Source organism: Engystomops pustulosus, chromosome 4, assembly GCF_040894005.1.
Source record: "Engystomops pustulosus chromosome 4, aEngPut4.maternal, whole genome shotgun sequence".
NCBI lineage: Eukaryota > Metazoa > Chordata > Amphibia > Anura > Leptodactylidae > Engystomops > Engystomops pustulosus.
The window spans coordinates 202,327,057-202,349,884 of record NC_092414.1 but is presented as its reverse complement, the minus strand read 5'-3'; the positions used below and the strand labels follow the sequence as shown (position 1 = coordinate 202,349,884).

Below are 22,828 nucleotides of genomic sequence, written 5' to 3'. Positions count from 1 at the left end.
CCTGTGGACCGATTCTCCAACCTGAGTGCTGGATTTCTGAAGCTTCTCCAGAGTAGCCCAGGCCTTCTTGGCTGCTTCTCCTGGTCTGTGCTGTCAATGTATTTTGACAGTCATGTCTTACGTTTACAGTCATACTTCTTTCATTTACAGATGATTTAGTGAACAATGTTTTGGGAGATGTTCAGAGCTACCTAAACCTGCAATATACTTTTCACTTTATCCCAGAGCTGTGTGGTGTTCTCCTTGGTTTTATTGATTGTGTTTGTTCACTAATGTTCTCTAACAAGCCTCTGAATCCTTCACAATCCAGGAAGTTCTTACATTGATAATAAATGACATTCAGATGCACACTGTTTACTAACTGGTTGACTTCAGACGACAACAACTCGACAGAATGGATTTTATTTGGGGGTATCAGAGTACAGCAGGGCTGAATACATGTTCTCGCCACAAGGAGCTTTATCTGAGGTACATCACAGATAACATCATACATCAATATGCAGTTATTCATCATGGGTGATAAATTCTGCACAAAACCAACAATCTAATAAAACCCTCCCCAACATATACATAGAGCAATAACCATCCTGGTCGAGTGGTGTCAAGAGAGCAATAAGGTGAAAGAAAAAGTAGTAACAATGGTTAGGCAACAAGGTATCAGGCTACCCTACATCTGGAGATTAAAAGGGTTTTCCCATGAACCAAAGTTAGCTCTCAGTGCTGAGACCCCCACAGATCGCTAAAACTAGGGGTCCGTCAGACCCCTCGTCGCTCTGTCAGACTAAGGTTACATGCACACTGCCGTTGCCCGTCGTACTGTAGCACAGGGGGAACATGGCAGTGCCAGGGAGAGGAGGGGGAGAGCGCCGCTCACCCCGCCCCTTTCCATAGGAATATATGGCGCACGGTGCCGTATTCTGGAGAAAGATAGGACATGTAGTCAGAAGCTAGCACGAGCGCCGGCCAATGATAAATATGCCCCCTTGTGTCTAGGAAGGATGTAGCATGAAGAGGAGGAGATAAGTACTAAAAAGTTTGGAATTGAAATTATAGAGAGAACAAGGTGAACATAGAATAAAACCAATAAAACCAAATCTTTGTCATGTAGTGTCGAACAGACCTTTGTCTTATGTGGAGCACACATAATCAAGGCCTGATAATTATCCAATGAAAGCAGACAACGCTGAGATCTAGAAGACTATGGGGAATAGTTATAGAAAGTACAGGCGGTCCCCTACTTAAGGACACCCGACTTACAGACAACCCATAGTTACAGACAGACCCCTCGGACCTCTGGTGAAGCTCTCTGAATGCTTTACTATAGTCCCAGGCTGCAATGATCAGCTGTAAGGTGTCTGTAATGAAGCTTTATGGATAATCCTTGGTCCCATTACAGCAAAAAATGTTTAAACTCCAATTGTCACTGGGGCCAAGATTTTTTTTCACTGGATCTACAATAATAAAATATACAGTTTCGACTTACATACAAATTCAACTTAAGAACAAACCTCCGGACCCTATCTTGTACATAACCCGGGGACTGCCTGTATATAGGCAAATAGTAGAACTTCATTGTACAAACATTTCATTTTATTTGCTGAAATTGAAACACCCCTTTAAAAAAAGCATTGTACTGATGGTTTTCCATATTGTTCACGCTTGCAGAGGTAGATATCTGAGGTCCCCTGTTCAAAAATGGCGTATGGGCCCCTTATCTTCCTACAAACAGTCATAGACCTCCTTTTTTATCAGTTGAATGATATCCTCCCAGCCCCATCGTGAAGCAATATCTACATAGAGGGATAAATCTGATGGATGCAGATGACCTATAATGACCATCCATGAGGACAAAGGAAGTTCAGAGTTTCTTCTCACAGATGGAAAAGGGGTTGGTATCATGGCAGACCTTGTCATTCCATTTCCCCTCCTTCCAAACTTGTGCACAGTCTTCATCTCCTGCACTATTAGGCTCACCTGGCATCCATGACCTGCAAAAAAAACCCCCACACTTTTAGAGCTCACAAGCGTCGATTTGGCTTTCTTTAGCTGATAAATGTTAATTTCCATCACAGAAAATGTTGTCTGGTTTGTCTGTAATCCGCCATTTCTATGTTACTGTGATAATTGTAGCGTGTGTAATGATGCCTTCAACCATTGCTGGTCTTCTACATCCCAACTCCTGGTCTTCTGCACTTTAGACCTGGCCTTAGGTTACTTCTCTTGGCACCACTGAGGCCATTGATTGGTCACATATTTGCCCTCCCCCACTTGGTACTTGGAAATTGAGACAATGCTGAAAATGGGAGTCAGGAGCTAGAGTAGTGTAAGCATATCCTGGCCTTTAGGGGGTCTCCAGGATTTCTAGAAGAATACCTTGGAGCACCATTGAATACTTTATTTTGCAGCTATTTTGATTTGCTGCCGTGCTTGAGGTCATCATCTGCATACATGACCACGTTTGGGCCACGCTTTAGTTTAGTAATCAGGGCGTTGTGGATTATACGACTTACTTATATGCTGATTCGTATTCTTTTCCGTCCACCCACGTCCATTTTCCTTCATCCTCAGTGTCGGATAGGCCGATCCAGTAAAGTTTGCTTCCTGTTACTCCAGCAATGAATTTCTGTGGAAGCGAAAACAAAAGTTAAGCCTTTGCTTAAATACAACCAAAATCTGTGACTAGTCCAAACTCTATAAATGGGATGGAGAGTTCCTGGAAGAAATGATTATTATTTAGGTGAAGGTCCAGCAGATATTCAAGACTGGCGTTACAGCTGACCATGCCCTGCGATTAAAGGGAATCTATCAGTAGCTGGGACTATGTAGACTGCAGCTAGTATCAGGTATTGGCCCTGGAGATATATGTCCTCGTACTTTTGTGTATATTGTTGGTAGCAGCAGGACTGTGACATATGGATTTATATTCTAGGATTGTAGCTTCACTAAGTGAACTGGGGGCGTGTCATTTTGTGCGCAAACAATAAGCCCCTCCCTTGTCAGTCAAAGCTGTAGCAGAAATCAGAGTGCTAAGAGTAAAGCTGTGTGAGGACACAACAAGATCCATCTATGACACTGATGCTCTATAATCTACTGTCTCGCTCTACTGAATTGGTAGTGTGTCTAAAACATCTAGATCATCTAGTAGGTGTTAAAGATAATAAGATTTTTCATTGATATCTCACCTGCTCATTTTCGTTGTTGATGACGACTAAGTCCGCACTCCGGTGCACACACATGGTCCTGGCTTTATACCAGTTAGATTTGATGTCGGAGAAGAAGTAGCAATTGCCGTTAAACAGATGCCAACCAACCTCACAGGAGTTTTTCTCTGAAATTCAGTAAATTTCTATGATGTTATGAAAGTTGACTGCTTAAACTTGCAGGCCATAAGCCAAAGACTGCACTGCTGGAAGTTTCTAAAATGAATATTTTTCTGCAGGTAGGGGATTCCTGTGAAGATGCCCTTTGTGGCATCTAATTGCCCCCTCATGTATGGGACAGATAATGAGTAAGGACAGGAAACAGATCATGAATTAATGAACCATCTCAGAAACATGTGGGAGAGAACCTCACGGTGTCACTGCCCTTACAGTAAAGAATCCTTATCTTAGGTGTCACGGGTGCTCCTGTGACCCATGTCCCGCATGAACCTTGCTGGATCTTTGTGCCTCGTGCCATTGAGAAAGCTTGTTCCATATGCTCCTTGCTAGTATTGAGATTTCCCGTTGTGACCCCGGTTCCGTTCCTGACTACGTTCCTCGGCTGCCTGTCCTGACCTCCTTCTCTGCCCTTGACCTTGGTCATGTGCTGCCTGTCTTGACCTCCTGCCTGTCCTCGACTCCGTCTCTGCCTCACCTCGCCTTGGCCAACATCGCGGACAAAGTTATAGATGTGGAGAGACCTGGTGGTACCACGCCACGGCTAGTCCAACTCGCTTTGCGGCGGGCTCTGGTGAAGACCGGGTACCGCTTGGACTTGAATGTCAGCTTATAGCATCGTCAGGGGTGGTTCAGTGGGTCCACTCCCCCTGAATCCTGACACCGTGTAACTCGCTGACAATCAACTCTGTGTATTATTGTTTTCTTACTTTTTGATGTACGTTCCATTTCCTTCATCTTCTCTCCCAATGAATTTACTGCGAGAGACAAAAAAACACAAAGCGTAGCGTGATGTTTGACCAAAACAACAACTCAAATGCAACCAAACCATACAGCCTAACATGTTGGTGTTCTCTCCTTTAAAGTGGTTTACCAGCTTTTATGTTTATCCCCTACCCAAAGGAAATAGGATAACAATCTTGGCCAGACTGGGCCCCCACTGATCACAAGATGGAGGGTACTTATTGAAGGTACTTCCATTACATCTACAAGAGTGTCGTAAGTTGCCAAGAACAACACTTGGTTATCTCCAGCAGTCTCGTAAATGTTTTTTTTACAATTTCTTGCGCTGGCAAAGAATTGAATGAAGTGGCAAGACACACGCTCGACCTACTGCTGCATCAAGTGAGAAATGGGACCTTCTTTCTCCTGATAGGTGGGGGGCCAAGCGGTCTACTCCCACCGATCAGATTGTCATCAACTTTGGGATAACAAGAAAAATTTATACAAACTCTTTAAAGGGAACCTGTCATTAGAAATTGGTCTTTTAAACGACTACTAGTAAATTGTCAGGTAGTGTAACACCTTCTAGTTTTAGTTTCTTTCATGGACCAATGTGAAGGGATCATTCAGAAAAAAAACTTTGAAGCGAGATGTATGTTGCTTGTATAAAGTCAAGGAGGCGGAGAGTTTAACACTTAAGTCAAGGTGGGGAGCTCTGAGCGCCTCCTCCATGATTGATATCAGGCATCGGACTTCAGGAGATCTGGTTAGTGATGTCTCTGGATGCAGGAGCATCAATTACAGGAGGCTTTCTGAGGAAGGGAGAGCTTGACTTCAGTGTTAAAATCGCCACCTCCTTGACTTTATACAATCAATTTACCTCTCATTTCAAAGTTGATTTTCTGGATGATGCCACCACACTGAATCTTCATTGGACCCCTTTTTCTAGTAACTAACTAGGTATATTGGGAACATCCAAAAAGATATGCCTTATGGAAGATGTTCTCACCTAGTCATTTAACCAATGATGGCCGACGATACTCAGCTCCTGGCATTTGCCTATTTTCTTTTTTTCCACCTTGAGGAACTTACTTTTTGCCTAATATATCCTGCCACTTCACAGGTGACATTGTACCACCATCATCAGCAATATGCAATTCACCAGGTGACTTTTTCCTTTTAAGACATCTACTGGAAAGACATAGGACAACAATGGCTTCTTACCAGTGATGTTCAGGCCCAGAATGTCATCCTTCCTTGCCAGCTCTTTCATTTCTGGTTTTAAATCTGACAGTAAAGAAAGATTCAATGAAATATAAGTATCTTTGTGGGTCTAGAACACATCAGATCCAAAATATCTTCCATGCCAATAATGTAGCCATTTTGGAGCAGATACATATGCAACCACAAACCCAGGAACAGATGATCAATGCTTTATCGAACTCAGCCCCCACTATTGCAGATATTTGATAACTGTGTCTAAAGAAGGTGTCACTAACGTTGAGTGTGGACCACTACAAAAAGGATGGTGACCAGGATGAATGACAGCGCCAGTAGGACATATGTGAGGATCACGGGTCTTTCCTTGAAATATGACCACATTCTTCCTGGAATAGAAATACCAAAAAAGTGACAAGACATAGAAGACTTACAAAACAAAGCTCATTTTTTCAGGGTTTGTCCAGGTGTCTTCACTTTCTACCTATCACAGTTTCCTACATAAAACAATGATAACCTCCTTCACTTGAATGGGACTGAGCTGCACAAAGGCCACCTGACATCTGTACGTGAGTGATTCTCCTCTGCAGAGCGTCACATGTCTCATGCATCAGGTGATCCATTCCATTGTGTTAATTGCGGGAATTGTGATGATAAATGAAATTATTTATGTATGTAAGGATAGTCCTTTTAAGGGCTAATGCTTCAGTCCCCTTTATCTTTTTTAATCTTTAATTGTGGTAATATGCTTATTTACCAAAGAGGCTACTGGGGCTTGGAGTAGCCGGAGCTGAGGCTAGACGGAGCGGCTACTCCACATCCCAGTAGTCTCCTTGATCCTCCTACCCAGATATCTTCAGCGCGCACCTTTGAGGATCTGCGTGTCCTCGTCCACAAAGCTGGAGTTCTGCGCATGCGCACTAGTTCTGGCTTCAAACTGGAGACCATGCAGCCGACGGCCTACGTTCTGCACATGCGCAGAACGCCGACTCTGCGGACGAGGGCCCCCATCTCCTTGTAGCTGCGCAATGAAGATATCTGGTAGGAGGATGAAGGAAATGGAAAATGAAAAGTGTCTAATGATGAATGATTATTAGGTGCAGCGAAACATCTGGATCGGTAGGATAAATGAGGAAAACGTGGCTATTTTTGTTGCTGGTTTGGTGTCCAAGCGCAAAATTGGCGCAAAATGCGACAAAATGAAAAGGCATGAAAACATAAGGGGGGGGGGGGGGGGACTATAAATCATCTGCCCCAAGATATTTTGAATCAAGACCAATTTTTACAAACTATAGTCATCAACTTTAGGAAACCTGGACAGATGGCCAAACCTTTGGACTGGACAGTCATTATGTGCACGGAGGCTTCTGATTCTGCCTCAAAACATAATGTTGAAAAAAAATATGGATTATGGCGGAATTTCAATGAATTTCATTATAGGCAGTCCCCTACTTAAAGGGAACCTACCACCACAAATCTACCTATAAAGGTAGATCGGGTGGTAGGTGAATCAATGGGACGTGAGGATAGCCCTTTTAAGGGCTAATCCTCACGTCCCCGCACTGTTTTGTAAACTTTTATTACCCTAATATGTTAATTTACTTATGCGGCTACTGGGGCGTGGAGTAGCCGCATCTGAGGTTACACGAGGCGGCTACTCCACACCCCGGTAGCCACTTTTCCCCTCCTACTCACCATGTTCGGCGAGCAGCTGCTCGTAGCTGCGCGCCCTCGTCCGCCGATCCTGCCGTCTGCGCATGCGCAGAACAGCAGGCCCGCGTCTGTGCAGCCCCGGCTTCGGAGCAGTGACCGCGCAGGCGCGGGCCTGCTGTTCTGCGCATGCGCAGACGGCAGGATCGGCGGACGAGGGCGCGCAGCTACGAGCAGCTGCGCGCCGAACATGGTGAGTAGGAGGGGAAAAGTGGCTACCGGGGTGTGGAGTAGCCGCCTCGTGTAACCTCAGATGCGGCTACTCCACGCCCCAGTAGCCGCATAAGTAAATTAACATATTAGGGTAATAAAAGTTTACAAAACAGTGCGGGGACGTGAGGATTAGCCCTTAAAAGGGCTATCCTCACGTCCCATTGATTCACCTACCACCCGATCTACCTTTATAGGTAGATTTGTGGTGGTAGGTTTCCTTTAAGGACACCCGACTTACAGACGACCCCTAGTTACAGACGGACCTCTCTGCCCCTTGTGACCTCTGGTGAAGCTCTCTGGATGTTACTATAGTCCCAGGCTGCAATGATCAGCTGTAAGGAGTCTGTAATGAAGCTTTATTAATAATCCCTGGTCCCATTAGAGCAAAAGATTTTGAAACTCCGATTGTCATAAAATTTTTTGTCTGAATCTACAATTCTAAAATATACAGTTTCGACTTGCATACAAATTCAATTTAAGTACAAACCTTTGGACCCTATCTTGTACGTAACCCGGGGACTTCCTGTATTTGTATATTATTATGTTATACAAATCGTAGATGAATATATTGAACAGTAGATCAATAGGAAGATAGATATAAATAAGATGGATGATTGATTGATAGATGGGTGGAGATAGATAGATGTCACTTCTCTCTCGTGATGAAGATGAGGAAATGTCGGCCTTACCTGATGTTAGATTGTCCGCCAGTCTCTCCCACTTTGCACTGTTCTCCATTCCTTTATCCACAGGATATAACGCTGACTATCTGCTCTTTGTTTTATACTTCAATTTTGATGAATCAATAGGAAATGATGAGATATTGTGTGTTTACGGGAATAACTGGAATATAATTTTTTTTTTCCTTTCTCTGAAATTCACCCAATATCAACCACAAACATTGCAGGATTGTCAAGATTTCTAGACGCTTAGATTTTGTAATTTCGACTCACACTTTAAGGGTTATTCTCATTATTAGGTATTTATAAGGGAGCCGCAAATATGTCTCAACCATGAACCATAAATAAATCTCATCTCTGGGACCTATTTTAAGAACTGGGTACATATCAGATTTAAAGGGCAGAATGTCAGGCAGTTATAGTCAGGGGATATATTGTACAGAATATGGATGTATAAAGACAGAAGACTGGTAAGATCTGCAAAAACAAGTGCAAGAAGAGTCATCATGGTGGTCGGGGTCATAGTGCAGAAACAGAGGACAAGTGCAATAAGGAGGTCACGGGATGTAAATGTTTATTCCAACTTTTGTATACATTTATTTGTATACTGGATTCAGCTGTAGGGTCTGCATCGATATAAAGGTTTCCAGGGGCGTAACTACAGGGGTAGCAGCCATGGCAGACAGGGCCGGATTAAGGGTGGTGAGGGGCCCTGGGCGCAAACTGGTGGGGGCCCTCGCAACAATGTTTTTGGAGGTATATAGCCTGCTAACCCCCTGTAGTATATAGCCTTCCAGCCCCCTGTAGTATATAGCCTGCCAGGCCCCTGTAGTATATAGCCTGCCAGACCCTGTAGTATATAGCCTTCAGCAGCCCCCTGTAGTATACAGCCACCAGCCCCCTGTAGAATTTAGCCGCCAGTCCCCTGTAGAAAATAGCGATCTTGGCGATCTCCCCCAGCAATGGCATCTGTGTCTCACTGACACTGCTGACATCCTAGACCCCTATGTGCATTGTGGGCGGCCACGGGCCGCTGCGCATTGCGCACAGAGACAGTCAGCGACTCAGCTGAGCTGAGTCGCTGATTGTTGGAAACTGGTGGGGGCCCCTTAAAAAATGAAAGTGGTGGGGGCCCCGGGGCTCGAGCCCCAGGAGCCCCTCCTTTAATCCGGCCCTGATGGCAGATGCTATGGGGCCTGCAGTGTCCGGGGGCCCTGACATCTGGGGTGTTGGGTGTGTATGCAGTGTGAATATGCTCTTTGGGTATATGTGGTATATATATGTTGTATGTCTGTATATTGTATGAATGTGTGTATTTGCTGTATGTGTTCATATATGTGATGTGTATATCTGTAAGTCTGTGTATATGATGCATGCTGTGTATGCATCATATATATGGTACCCTATGTATATCATGTATATGGTACTGTATGTGTGTATATGCTGTATGTATCTATGGTGTGTATATACCGTGTGTATTGCAACTCAGTGAGTGTACAAATTTATAGGGGCCCCCATTCAGAAGTTTGCAATGGGGCCCTACCTCTCCTGATTATGCCCCTAAAGGTTTCTACCATTCTTGTTTTTGAGACAATTCCCAGTATATCCTGATCATTGTCTAGGTCATACTTAGAGGTGTAACCTATATGATTATGGATCTCCTGTGATCTCTTTGTGGTTTGGTTCATGAACTATAAATAAAGGTATTTTGGTATTGTGTTTAGGTTATGAGATTGGTTATGGTGATGTGTGTATGTCATGGTTATGGTAGTGTTTTTGTTATTTGCATGGCTTAGGAAAGACTCTCTGAATAGAGCACCCTGGGTAAATAAAGTATCCCACATATTATTTATGTGCTGGGAGTGCTGCCTAATTCTCTTTGGATAATGATTTAGGGCCTTCCCCTTGGACATGTACCAGATTATACTGTACAAAACATATACTGCCGGTCGAAAAAAGAAAAAGGTTTGACTGGCAATACAGTAGAACATAAATAATTCATGTAAAACCATACAATGGAGAAAAATATAACCCAAATGTAGCTTTTACCCAACATGGGGGAGGTTCCTATAGAGCCTTAGTAACTCTCTCACACCCTTCTTTTAGCTAAAAATTGTTTCTCTCAAATCGCCATAAAATCAGAGTTATAAACTTGCCTGTTATCTAGGGATCTGAAGAGCGAGTTTAGGGGCGTGGCCTAATGTAGTGTGACCTGAGTGACATCAGCACAGGTCCTTTAGCCTTTTAACATTAGCAAACTGTACCCCATGTGACTACATAAATTGACTTCTATACTTCTCCATGGAGGCTGTTGTGATTTTGTGTGATATAATATGCTGTGATTTCATGAGATATATGCTTGGTGTACAATTTTCTAAGGTTAGAAGGCTAAAGGACCAGCGATGATGTCACCCTGGTCACATGACATTATTGCTGCATGCAGAGAAAGCATGGAGAGGAGCTGCTGGATACAGCCCAAGGAAGCCACGCCAACCTCGACTTATTATAGACTTTCCTGGATACCAAGTAAAATTATAAAGTTGAATATATAGGAAAATGCAGGGAAGAATTTTTAGCTAAAAGCAGGGTGTCAGTTAGTTACTAGGGCTCTATGGGAACCTGCCACTACTTGGATTTGTGAAAAATGTGGTGTCAGGTTCCCTTTAAGAATTGCATGCTCTACCAACTGCGCTATCCTGGCTTACAAACTGGTCAAAAAAATATTTTTTGGAAATTACGTTATGGAGGAAGGAAACAATTATTTCACGAATGCTTGAGGTCCCACTCCTGAGGCAGAGGTGTAACTTTAGGACGTGCAGAAGAAGTTCAGAGACAGGCTATGAAGCCAGTGAGGGCCAGCAAGGCCTCCTTGTCCTGTACGTGTGATAATTGAGGGTCGGAGGTCTTAGGCCTCTTCCACACTAGCGTTGCGTTTCACGTCAGGGTGCAATGCGTGAAAAACTGACGTTTTTGCTGCGTTTTTGTTTCATTTTTGTTCGCGTTTTTTTGCGTTTTCGTTGCGTTTTTCACGCGCGTTTTTTTAAGTCAATGGGACTTTTTCAAAGGGACCAAGGTTCGGGAATAAAATGTTTTATTTAATTGAAAAAGAATGTCTTCTGATAAGTTAGCAGATGTATGCAAACATCTACAATCTATTCTTCACTGTTCCGCGCGCGTATATTATCTCCCGACAAGTTAGCAGATGTGAAGAACAGTGAAGAATAGAATAAAAACAGTGAACACAGTGACCACAGGATCATTTAAGATAAAAACACAGTGCAGAACACAGTGCAGAATAGATTACAGATGTTCGGCACATCTGCTTACTTGTCGGGAGATACGCGCGGAGCGGTGCGCACAAAATAGCATGTGAAGAACAATATATATGTGTGAAGAAGACATTGCAGATGTATGGAAACATCTGCAATGTGTTCTTTACACACATATATATTGTTCTTCACATGCTATTTTGTGCGCACCGCTCCGCGCGTATCTCCCGACAAGTAAGCAGATGTGCCGAACATCTGTAATCTATTCTGCACTGTGTTCTGCACTGTGTTTTTATCTTAAATGATCCTGTGGTCACTGTGTTTACTGTGTTCACTGTTTTTATTCTATTCTTCACTGTTCTTCATTGTGTTTTTTTAATTATTTGATCGTTCGCGAGCAGGGGAAATACTGTTATACTGGTCACCTAGCAACCCTTACGTTTAAAACGCATTGCACTTGCAATGTTTGCGAGTGCAATGCGTTTTTGATACGTCCCCATAGACTTGAATGGGGCGTGAAAAATGCGCGTGACACGCAAAAATAGAGCATGCTGCGATTTTGACGCGCGTGCAAACGAACGCAAGCACGCGCGTGCAAAACAACGCAAATGAAGAAAGACCCATTGAATACAATGGGACAGAGTGCAATGCAAGTTCTGCGCGTCAAATGCACGCACAGAACTCGCGCGTGAAAAACGCCAGTGTAGAAGGGGCCTTAGAGTTTGCATTGACAGAGGTGATTACTCTCTTATTATTCTATAAGTCACAAGTAAAGGGATTCCAGCTCTATCTTATCTGTACAGTCTCATGTCTCTCTATAAAATGCTGACTACATAAATTTATTGTGTCTGCGCTAAATTTACTGGGAAAGTACGAAATTATGAAGTACAATATCCCTGCCAAAACATGGAAAAACACCAATTGTTTATAGCAGAAATCACTAGACACTGGGAAGATAACTGGGTTACGTAGACAGTAGGCTCCAAAGGTTTGTTCTTAAGTTGAATTTGTATGTAAGTCGAAACTGTATATTTTATAATTATAGATCTCAACAAAAAAATTTTTTTCCCCAGTGACAATTGTAGTTTCAAAATTTTTTGCTGTAATGGGACCAAGAATTATCAATAAAGCTTCATTACAGACACCTTACAGCTGATCATTGCAGTCTGGGACTATAGTAACATCCAGAGAGGTTACAGGCGGCAGAGAGGTCCGTCTGTAAATAGGGGTCGTCTTTAAGTCGGGTGTTCTTAAGTAGGGGACCTTCTGTAGTTTAAAATTTCGCTATGTTTGGCTGCTCATGATATTGGTCCAATCCAATGTTGGATTTTAGAATAGCAATTACGGTAAACTGGGACTTAAATGCTAAATCTCTGCAATTATGATGTATAGTTTATGGTAGATCTACCCGTATATTGGGGAATATGTACGCACAATCCTCCTATGGGTGCGCTCTCGTGTTGTTTTTGAGACACATCCTAGAAACATGTGTTTGTCTGGTTTGAGGGTAGGATCACATGTGGCGCTTGTAAGACACCGGCCGCTGATCGCCCGCATTTCCATGAAAACACATATGCAACCGGGCCGAGGACACATGCATAAAGTTTAAGTTGTATAAGTGTGGCCTCACCCTGAAAGTGTTGGCCTTTATTGCTGGAAGTGTAAGCAGCTGTGTCCCATTGTTATCACGTCTGCTTACACTTTTAGCAATGTTGAAAACCGTTATTAAACCAGCCAAACGCATGGTAACGTGTAAAAACACATGTGTTTCTGGCATGTGTTTAAGGAGGGCAATTTAGGACACTAAACCACCCACAAGTCCTTGTGGACCGGTAGTTTAGTGTCCCAACATGCCCTTTACCAAGTCCCTCTGTGGCCACAATCAAAGAAAAAAAACCTTTATACTTACCTAGAGGAGAGTCACATGAGGCACATCGGACTTATCTCTTGTGCTTCTTGAGCCGTTGCAGAGCTCTACAGCCCGGGTTCCGTAATGTTCTGTCGTTTCCTTACAATGCAAAGAACGTGCTGTGAACCTAAAATTTTTTGTCCTGAAACACACAGGGGCAGATTTACTTACCCGGTCCATTTGATTCGGGTCCGGCCGGGATTCACTAAGGTAGTGCGCCCGATGTCCACCAGGTGTCGCTGCTGCGCTGAAGTCCGTCGGAGTAAACTGGAGTTCACCATTCGTTGCTGGGTGCAGGTAAGTGCAACACATTTTTTTTTTAAAAAATCCAAGTTTTTTCCGAATCCGGCGGGTTTTCCGACGACCACGCCCCCAATTTACGTCGCGCGCATGCCGGCGCCAATGCGCCACAATCTGATCGCGTGCGCCAAAAACCCAGGGTGATTCGGCGCAAATCAGTAATTTTCGGGAAACCCGACAAAAAATAGCGATTTGGCCCCTTAGTAAACGACCCCCACAGTGTATAAGGGATTTTCTGACAGGTAGGAGGATTTTTCGACATGACAGCCGGAGGCCTCTCGGAGGACGCCATGTAAGATTCTCCTCTACTCCCTGGGTGAGGGCCTAAAGCTGAAATCAGAAGTCGTGTTTGAATTATTTTTCAAGCACAGTGGGAGCTGCACGGACAACCTCGGCTTTAGCCACAGACATACAAAAATTCATCGAAAAATGTCCAGTTATGAGAGGGACCACTGCAGAGGTCGCACTAACATTTTTCCAGAAGGGTAATAATACTCCTCTCACCATTTTTGAGGAGTATTTTTATCCGAGGAAGAGTATGGAATTTTCAGTAATACAAATATATAACTCCTAGTCGTATACATTGTTAATAGCAGTCCCAAATCCCCTACACCTCCCCACACTGAGCAGGCTGGGGCTGCCGCCACCAAATTTTTTTAATATTTATTTTTGGGGTGTTGCGTTTATTTTTTACTAAAACCTTCCCAAAAACAGAAGCCTTCTGACCAATGCACTTGCGTTCAATAACTAGCAAGATGTGTTTGGCCGCGATAAAGTTGCTACTTACTGAGCACAAGTGTTTTGGTTCGGGGAGGATTTTGTTCAATAGAATGAGTTTCAATACAATGTGAACACAGCCTTAGGGTCTTTGGGGTATTTATTTATTTTATACCTTACTTGAAATGCCTGGATCATTATACAAGCCCTGTCATCTCCTGTGTCCTCTCCTCCTCATAGATTGTAAGCTCCTGTGACCATTGTACAAGCGCTGTCATCTCTTGTGTCCCCCTCCTCATAGATTGTAAGCTCTTGTGGCCATTATACAAGCACGGTGATTGTAAGCTCTTGTAACCATTGTACAAGGACTGCCCCCTCCCGTGTCCCCCTCCTCATAGATTGTAAGCTCTCGTGGTCATTGTACAAGCACTGTCACCTCCTGTGCCCCCTCCTCCTCATAGATTGTAAGCTCTTGTGGACATTGTACAAGGACTGCCCCCTCCCGTGTCCCCCTCCTCATAGATTGTAAGCTCTCGTGGTCATTGTACAAGCACTGTCACCTCCTGTGCCCCCTCCTCCTCATAGATTGTAAGCTCTTGTGGACATTGTACAAGGACTGCCCCCTCCCGTGTCCCCCTCCTCATAGATTGTAAGCTCTCGTGGTCATTGTACAAGCACTGTCACCTCCTGTGCCCCCTCCTCCTCATAGATTGTAAGCTCTTGTGGACATTGTACAAGGACTGCCCCCTCCCGTGTCCCCCTCCTCATAGATTGTAAGCTCTCGTGGTCATTGTACAAGCACTGTCACCTCCTGTGCCCCCTCCTCCTCATAGATTGTAAGCTCTTGTGGACATTGTACAAGGACTGCCCCCTCCCGTGTCCCCCTCCTCATAGATTGTAAGCTCTTGTGACCATTGTACAAGCACTGTCATCTCCTGTGTCCCCTCCTCCTCATAGATTGTAAGCTCTCGTGGTCATTGTACAAGCACTGTCACCTCCTGTGCCCCCTCCTCCTCATAGATTGTAAGCTCCTGTGACCATTGTATAAGGACTATCACCTCCTGTGTCCTCCTCCTCATAGATTGTAAGCTCCTGTGACCATTGTATAAGGACTGTCACCTCCTGTGTCCTCTCCTCCTCATAGATTGTAAGCTCTTGTGACTATTGTACAAGCACTGTCCCCTCCTGTGTCCCCTCCTCATAGATTGTAAGCTCTTGTGGCCATTGTACAAGCACTGTCACCTCCTGTGTCGTCCTCCTCCTCATAGATTGTAAGCTCTGGGGACCATTGTACAAGCACTGTCCCCTCCTGTGTCCCATGCAGTCCACCCATGCATAGAACCTCAATCATAACTATCACAAACCTGTGAGAACACCACAGCAGGCACAGGACCCCCACCACAGCAGGCACAGGACCCCCACCACAGCAGGCACAGGACCCCCACCACAGCAGGCACGGGACCACCACAGGGGGCACAGGACCACCACAGCAGGCACGGGACCACCACAGGGGGCACAGGACCACCACAGCAGGCACAGGACCACCACAGGGGGCACAGGACCACCACAGCAGGCACAGGACCACCACAGCAGGCACAGGACCACCACAGGGGGCACAGGACCACCACAGCAGGCACAGGACCACCACAGATGACAACATGCACCTTTGGAATCCAACGCTCCCCCACTCTCCTTTCTCTCACTTTGCTAAGTCTGCTAGTGCGCATGTGCAGCTGTATCTATTAGAACTAGAGACGGGTCAGGAGGGGAGGAGGAGCAGAGACCCCAGTAAAGGTCACATGTCCTGTCCTCCTGCCTGTGCCTTGCCCTCAGTGTAATGTGATTCCCCTACTGCTCCCTATATGCAATATCACACAGACACAGAGCAGTTGGGAGAAGACTGTGACTGCTCCGTGCTGAGGGGGCGTGGCCTGAGCTCCTCTTCTGCGGGGGAGGAGCAGATACATCTCCTGTGTAGTGGTCAGTGTGCAGGGCACGTGACTGCTCTCTGTCTGAGCTCTGCTGTCTGCTCTGTCTCTCACACACTAGCAGGCGGCAGCCGCACATCACTACTGCCGAGAGCCACACAGCGGTCACACAATTAAATGACCAAGCTGGTGGTTTTTTTGGAGAGTAAATGAGCCTCAGCATGCGTTACAGACGCTTGTAGAGGCGTTATTGCAATCTCTGGACCACTGTATATTTTTAAAAAATATAATCCTATTTGTTGCTCCATAAAAACAAACTGACCAGGAGAACACACAACGGCAAACAAGAAAATGTTTCAGCCTACACATTTCGGAAGTGATTCCTAATTCATGGCTGGGCAACACATAGGCTGGGAAATGTGTAGGCTGATAGACTGTTCTGGGGCACATTATGGGGCAGATTTACTTACCCGGCCCATTCACGATCCAACGGCGCGTTCTCTGCGGTGGATTCGAGTCCGGCCGGGATTCATTAAGGCAGTTCCTCCGACGTCCACCAGGTGGCGCTGTTGTGCTGAAGTTCCCCGAAATGCACTCAAGTACACCGGCCTATTCCTAGTGAAGGTAAGTGCAAGTTTCACAACACTTTTTTTTTTTTTTAAATGCGTCGGTTTTTCCGAATCCGTCGGGTTTTCGTTCGGCCACGCCCCGCGATTTCCGTCGCGTGCATGCCAGCGCCGATGCGCCAAAATCCGATTGTGTGCGCCAACATCCTGGGACAATTCAGGGGAAATTGGCGCAAAACGGAAATATTCGGGTAACACGTCGGGAAAACGCAAATCGGGCCCTTAGTAAATTACCCCTCTTATGTGTTCTCCTGGTCACTTTTTTAAATAGAGGAACGAATAAAGGATTAAAATTTTTAAGTATACTATGGACCCCCTTATAACTGGACTTTCTTTCACTGAAATATGTGAATAGCTCTTTATAAAGGACCTGTCAGTAGCTCCACCAACTTTTTACTTCCTTTGGAAAGTGTCGATCCACTGATTTTCGCACCCTTTGTTATTTTTTTCCTGTAGCCCCTGCCTTAAAGACTTCAAAAGTGCAGCCGATGTCAACATCAAGTATGCTAATTAGATTATGCTAATCAGACACTACAGTCCAGGACTGCCCACCTGACAGTAGAGCCCGACTAACACTAACTGTAAATGGTGTAGATTGAAATCTGTAGATTGAAGTGATTTGTGTACAGTACAGCCATGTTAGATCCTTCAGAAAGGCTGATGCTCTAGCGACTGAGCCAACCAGGCTCCTTTCTCATTTAAAAAAAGGAACAAAAAACATGGCATTTTCTGGAAATATTGTAGTTTCTTTTTATACTAATGAATAGAACACATATTATAAAAAGAAATCGCGAAACATCTAGAAAACAGAAGCCACATATTTGTGATCCCTACAGAGGAGCCCGGATAGCTCAGTCGGTAGAGCATCAGACTTTTAATCTGAGGGTCCAGGGTTCAAGTCCCTGTTCGGGCGATATCCTACTTTTACAGCCTTCACATAGTGGTAGCTTTTTTTGCAAAGCAACCTCATAACTCTCAGGCGCATGTTTCACCACAAATTATTTCCTTATGGGAATTTGTTTTAAGGCAAACAAGTTATTACTGGAAACCTGTACAGAATTTCTGTGAGCTCCAGTGCACACGCCTTCAAGACATTGGGGGAGATTTATCAGAAGATTCTGAAGTAAAACTGTTCTAGTAGCCCAGGGAAACCAATCAGAGCTCAGCTTTAAATTTATCAGCTGTGGGAAAATGAAAGCCTTCCTCTGGGACATGTACTAGATTATACAGGTGATCCCCTCCTTAAGGACACCCGACTTACAGACGACCCCTAGTTACAGACGGACCCCTCTGCCCACTGTGATCTATGGTGACCTCTCTGGATGTTACTATAGTCCCAGGCTGCAAAGATCAGCTGTAAGGTGTCTGTAATGAAGCTTTATTGATAATCCTTGGTCCAGTTACAGCTAAATATTTTGAAAATTTTTGTCTGGTGCTACAATTATAAAATATACCGTTCCGACTTACATACAACTTCAACTTAAGTACAAGCCCAAGGAAGCTATCTTGTATGTAAGTGTACTCTACAGATGCTACCGCTCTTATTACGTGTTCTGTACATGGCTATGGTAGGGATTGTACTGTACTGTCTGGTTATAGTGTATGATATGTGACGGTTGTAGTAGTGTTTGTATTTATGAGCTTCATTCTCTTACCTCGTGCTATGTATTTGGATGTGAATATGTTAAATATGACATTGTATGGGAACACTAATGGTGCATTCACACGTTGCGTTTACGTTGCATTTGCAATCATGGCTGATACTGCACTAGGCACTCTCAGTGCTTGCGCCCCCTATTGGAGCCATCAAGCTAATGCCTCTTCCCACGTTACTAGAGGTGAGAGGCACTGGACCCAAGAGGCGTCTCTCCAATGATCCACTTCTAGAGTCATAAAACGGCTTTGGGCTGCGTTCACACGAGGCGTTAGGGCGCGTTCACACGTTGCGTTTTGACCTGCGTTTTCATTGTGTTTGAAACGCATATACAACAGCTGAGGAGAGGTGATTTGCCTAATTACATCACTGTTAACATTTCCGTTTACAAAATGCATCATAAATGCGATGTTAACGTACTCGTTAACAAAGTGTTAACACATGCATTTTGTTAATGCATGCGTTAACATTGCGTTTACAAACGTAAACGGTAATGTAATTAGGCAAATTACCTCTCACCAGCTGTTGTGTATGCGTTTCAAACACAATGAAAACGCGACCAAAACGCAACGTGTGAACGCGCCCTCAGTCTTGCTTCAGGAAATGCATTGGGCAAAATACATCATCACATGTAAATACATGTTCGAATACAGTATATATACACCCTATATACATACGCAGAGCATATACACACACATATATATAGTACCATATACACCAAAGCAGTTTATACACACATATACAACACATACACACTAAACACAGCATATACACACCCAATACCCCAAATGCTGGGGCTCCGTGACACTGTTGGCCCCATAACAGCTGTTACCCACCCAGGGGCGGGGTGTCAAAACAGGAAAGCAGTTGTGCTCCAGTCCAGCGCTGCGCCTCTAATCACCCACGATCTCTGTATATATATATACATATACACAAACCAGGGGTGACCGGAGCACCAGCGCCTCTGCACTCCATATGCCTGGACAACCCCTTTAATCATGAAGGCCACGAATGTATATAATATATATCCCTGTGTATACAGACATGTATGAGTACAGGAAATCAGAACTATCTGATCTTTACGGTTTCATGTTTCTCGAGTAAATGCTGACCACATACATTTATTGTTATGAGGAAATAGCAATTTCACGGAAATTATGAGCTACAATATCCTTGCCAAAACATCGGAAAATAACATTTGTTTACAGCAGAAGTCACTAGATCAAACACAGGGAAAATATGTCTAAAATGTCTCTAAGGTTCTAAGGTCAGCGGCACAGGATGTAGGTCCGATCCCAGGAACTGCACAAGATGGGAGTCCTGGCATAAGCCCCCCATGTGTGCTCCACCAGAACTGTCCATGGATCCGGGGGCGGAACTAGGAAATGATGGCGCCTTAGCAAATATTCCCCTTTAAAAAAAATATACTTTATTGAACACTCACACACATTTATATAACTATACACACATATATACACTTATTTCTACATTTATACACACATTGGGGCACATTTACTTACCCGGTCCGCGGAGTTCATGAAGGGGCATTGTCCATGTATAGTGCACTGTGCCGCGATTCACTAAGATGGTGCACCCGATATCCTGCATGTGCCGCTCCCCGCTCAGGTCCCCGGAGTTCACCTTCTTCTTCCCGGTGCATGTAAGTGCTTGGGGTGCGACACAATTTGAATGTTAAATCCCGTGTTCTGTCCGAATCAGACGGATCGTCCAACGGCACAAGAGCTTACAGTCTATGAGGAGGAGGGGGTGACACAAGAGCTTACAGTCTATGAGGATGAGGGGGTGACACAAGAGCTTACAGTCTATGAGGATGAGGGGGTGACACAAGAGCTTACAGTCTATGAGGATGAGGGGGTGACACAAGAGCTTACAGTCTATGAGGAGGTGACACAAGAGCTTACAGTCTATGAGGAGGAGGGGGTTGACACATGAGCTTACAGTCTATGAGGATGAGGGGGTGACAGAAGAGCTTACAGTCTATGAGGGGGTGACAGAAGAGCTTACAGTCTATGAGGATGAGGGGGTGACACAAGAGCTTACAGTCTATGAGGATGAGGGGGTGACACAAGAGCTTACAGTCTATGAGGATGAGGGGTGACACAGGAGCTTACAGTTTATGAGGATGAGGGGGTGACACAAGAGCTTACAGTCTATGGGGATGAGGGGGTGACACAAGAGCTTACAGTCTATGAGGATGAGGCGGTGACAGCAGAGCTTACAGTCTATGAGGATGAGGGGTGACACAGGAGCTTACAGTCTATGAGGATGAGGGGGTGACACAAGAGCTTACAGTCTATGGGGATGAGGGGGTGACACAAGAGCTTACAGTCTATGAGGATGAGGGGGTGACACAAGAGCTTACAGTCTATGGGGATGAGGGGGTGACACAAGAGCTTACAGTCTATGAGGATGAGGGGGTGACACAAGAGCTTACAGTCTATGAGGATGAGGGGGTGACACAAGAGCTTACAGTCTATGGGGATGAGGGGGTGACACAAGAGCTTACAGTCTATGAGGATGAGGGGGTGACACAAGAGCTTACAGTCTATGAGGATGAGGGGGTGACACAAGAGCTTACAGTCTATGAGGATGAGGGGGTGACACAAGAGCTTACAGTCTATGAGGATGAAGGGGTGACACAAGAGCTTACAGTCTATGAGGATGAGGAGGTGACACAAGAGCTTACAGTCTATGAGGACTGGAGGCACCCGTATAGTGTTTGATCTGAAAGACGAGTCTGGCTGCTGCATTAAAGGGAACCTACCACCACGAAACTACCTATAAAGGTAGATCGGGTGGTAGGTGGATCAATAGGACGTGAGGATAGCCCTTTTAAGGGCTAATCCTCACGTCCCCGCAATGTTTTGAAAACTTTTATTGCCCCAATATTAAAATTTTCTTATGCGGCTACTGGGGCGTGGAGTAGCCGCTTCTGAGGTTACACGAGGCGGCTACTCCACGCCCCGGTAGCCTCTTTTCTCCTCCTACCAAAAATCTTCGGCGCGCAGCTACGAGGAGCTGCGCGCCCTCGTCCGGCACATCTGCTGTCTGCGCATGCGCGGTCACTGCTACGGAGTCGGAGCTGCACAGGCGCGGGCCTGGCTGTGCCGCTTGGGCGCCGCCATCTTGTCGTGGATCGCTGCTCCCCGATGATGTCACGGGGAGCGGCGATCCATCGCCATGGTAACCTCGGGTGTTCCGAATACCAGAGGCTACTTCGTTTTAACCCATGCATTACAATGTGCTAATTGCACATTGTAATGCATGGGGAGTAAAATCCACATATACTGCCATTCTGTAGTATGGCAGTATATGATAGGATCGATCAGACTACCTAGGGTTAGAGTTAGGGAGTCTGAAAAATAGTAAAAGTAAAAATAAAAAAAAGTTTAAAAAAAAAAAATTATAATAAAAAAACCTAAAAATTCAAAATTCATCACCCCCCTTTCCCTAGAACTGATATAAAAATAAATAAACTGTAAAAATCATAAACACATTAGGTATCGCCGCGTCTGAAAATGCCCGATCTATCAAAATATGATAATGTTTTTTCACTACATTTAACCCCGTAACGGAAAATAGCGTCCAAAGTCGAAAATGGCATTTTTTTGCCATTTTGAAAAATATAAAAAAATTAATAACAAGTGATCAAAAGGTCGCACAGTCCCAAAAATTATAGTAATGAAAACGCCATCAAAATTCGCAAAAAATGACACTATCCACAGCTCCGTACACCAAAGTATGAAAAAGTTATTGGCCCCAGAAGATGGCAAAATAAAAAAAAAATATTTTGTACAGGAGGTTTTAATTTTTTTAAATGTTTGAAAACATTATAAAACCTATACAAATTTGGTATCCACATGATCGTACCGACCCAAAGAATAAAGTAGACCTGTCATTTGGGACGCAGAGTGAAAGCTGTAAAATCCAAGCCCACAAGAAAACGTCACAAATGTGGTTTTTCACCATTTTCACTGCATTTGGAATTTTTTTCCCGCTTCCCAGTACGCGCCATGGAATATTAAATACCGTCACTATGAAGTGTAATTTGTTACGCAGAAAATAAGCCATAACACAGCTCTTTATGTGGAAAAATAAAAAAGTTATAGATTTTTGAAGTTGGTGAGTGAAAAATGGAAGTGAAAAAACTAAAAAAGGCCAAGTCGTTAAGGGGTTAAAGTAAACTTACCACTTGAAGTGGTAGATGTAAGATGCATATACCAAGCACCAGCTCAGGGAGAGCTGGTGCCGGAGCTTACTTTGAGGGCGCGTTCACACGTTGCGTTTTGACCTGCGTTTTCATTGCGTTTGAAACGCATATACAACAGCTGAAGAGAGGTGATTTGCCTAATTACATCACTGTTTACATTTCCGTTTACAAAACGCATCGTAAACGCGATGTTAACGCATGCGTTAACAACGTGTTAACGCATGCGTTAACATTGCGTTTACAAACGTAAACGGCAATGTAATTAGGCAAATC

At 44.5% G+C, this 22,828-nt stretch overlaps 1 protein-coding gene and 1 non-coding gene across 2 annotated transcripts; one reads left to right on the top strand and one right to left on the bottom strand.

Annotated features, from left to right (window-relative positions):
- Window positions 1–1,572: 1,572 nt before the first annotated feature.
- LOC140128069 (hepatic lectin-like) lies at window positions 1,573–8,013 on the bottom strand. The gene is made up of 7 exons (XM_072149442.1): window positions 7,931–8,013; window positions 5,600–5,707; window positions 5,325–5,387; window positions 4,088–4,135; window positions 3,183–3,328; window positions 2,511–2,623; window positions 1,573–1,988 (listed from the first exon to the last, which is right to left on the bottom strand). The coding sequence occupies exons 1-7, from the start codon at window positions 7,977–7,979 to the stop codon at window positions 1,859–1,861; spliced, it is 657 nt and encodes a 218-aa protein (XP_072005543.1). The 5' UTR covers window positions 7,980–8,013; the 3' UTR covers window positions 1,573–1,858.
- Window positions 8,014–17,510: 9,497 nt separating this feature from the next.
- Window positions 17,511–17,583, top strand: TRNAK-UUU (transfer RNA lysine (anticodon UUU)). Its single transcript has one exon. It is a non-coding gene; the product is annotated as a tRNA-Lys (tRNA).
- Window positions 17,584–22,828: the final 5,245 nt, after the last annotated feature.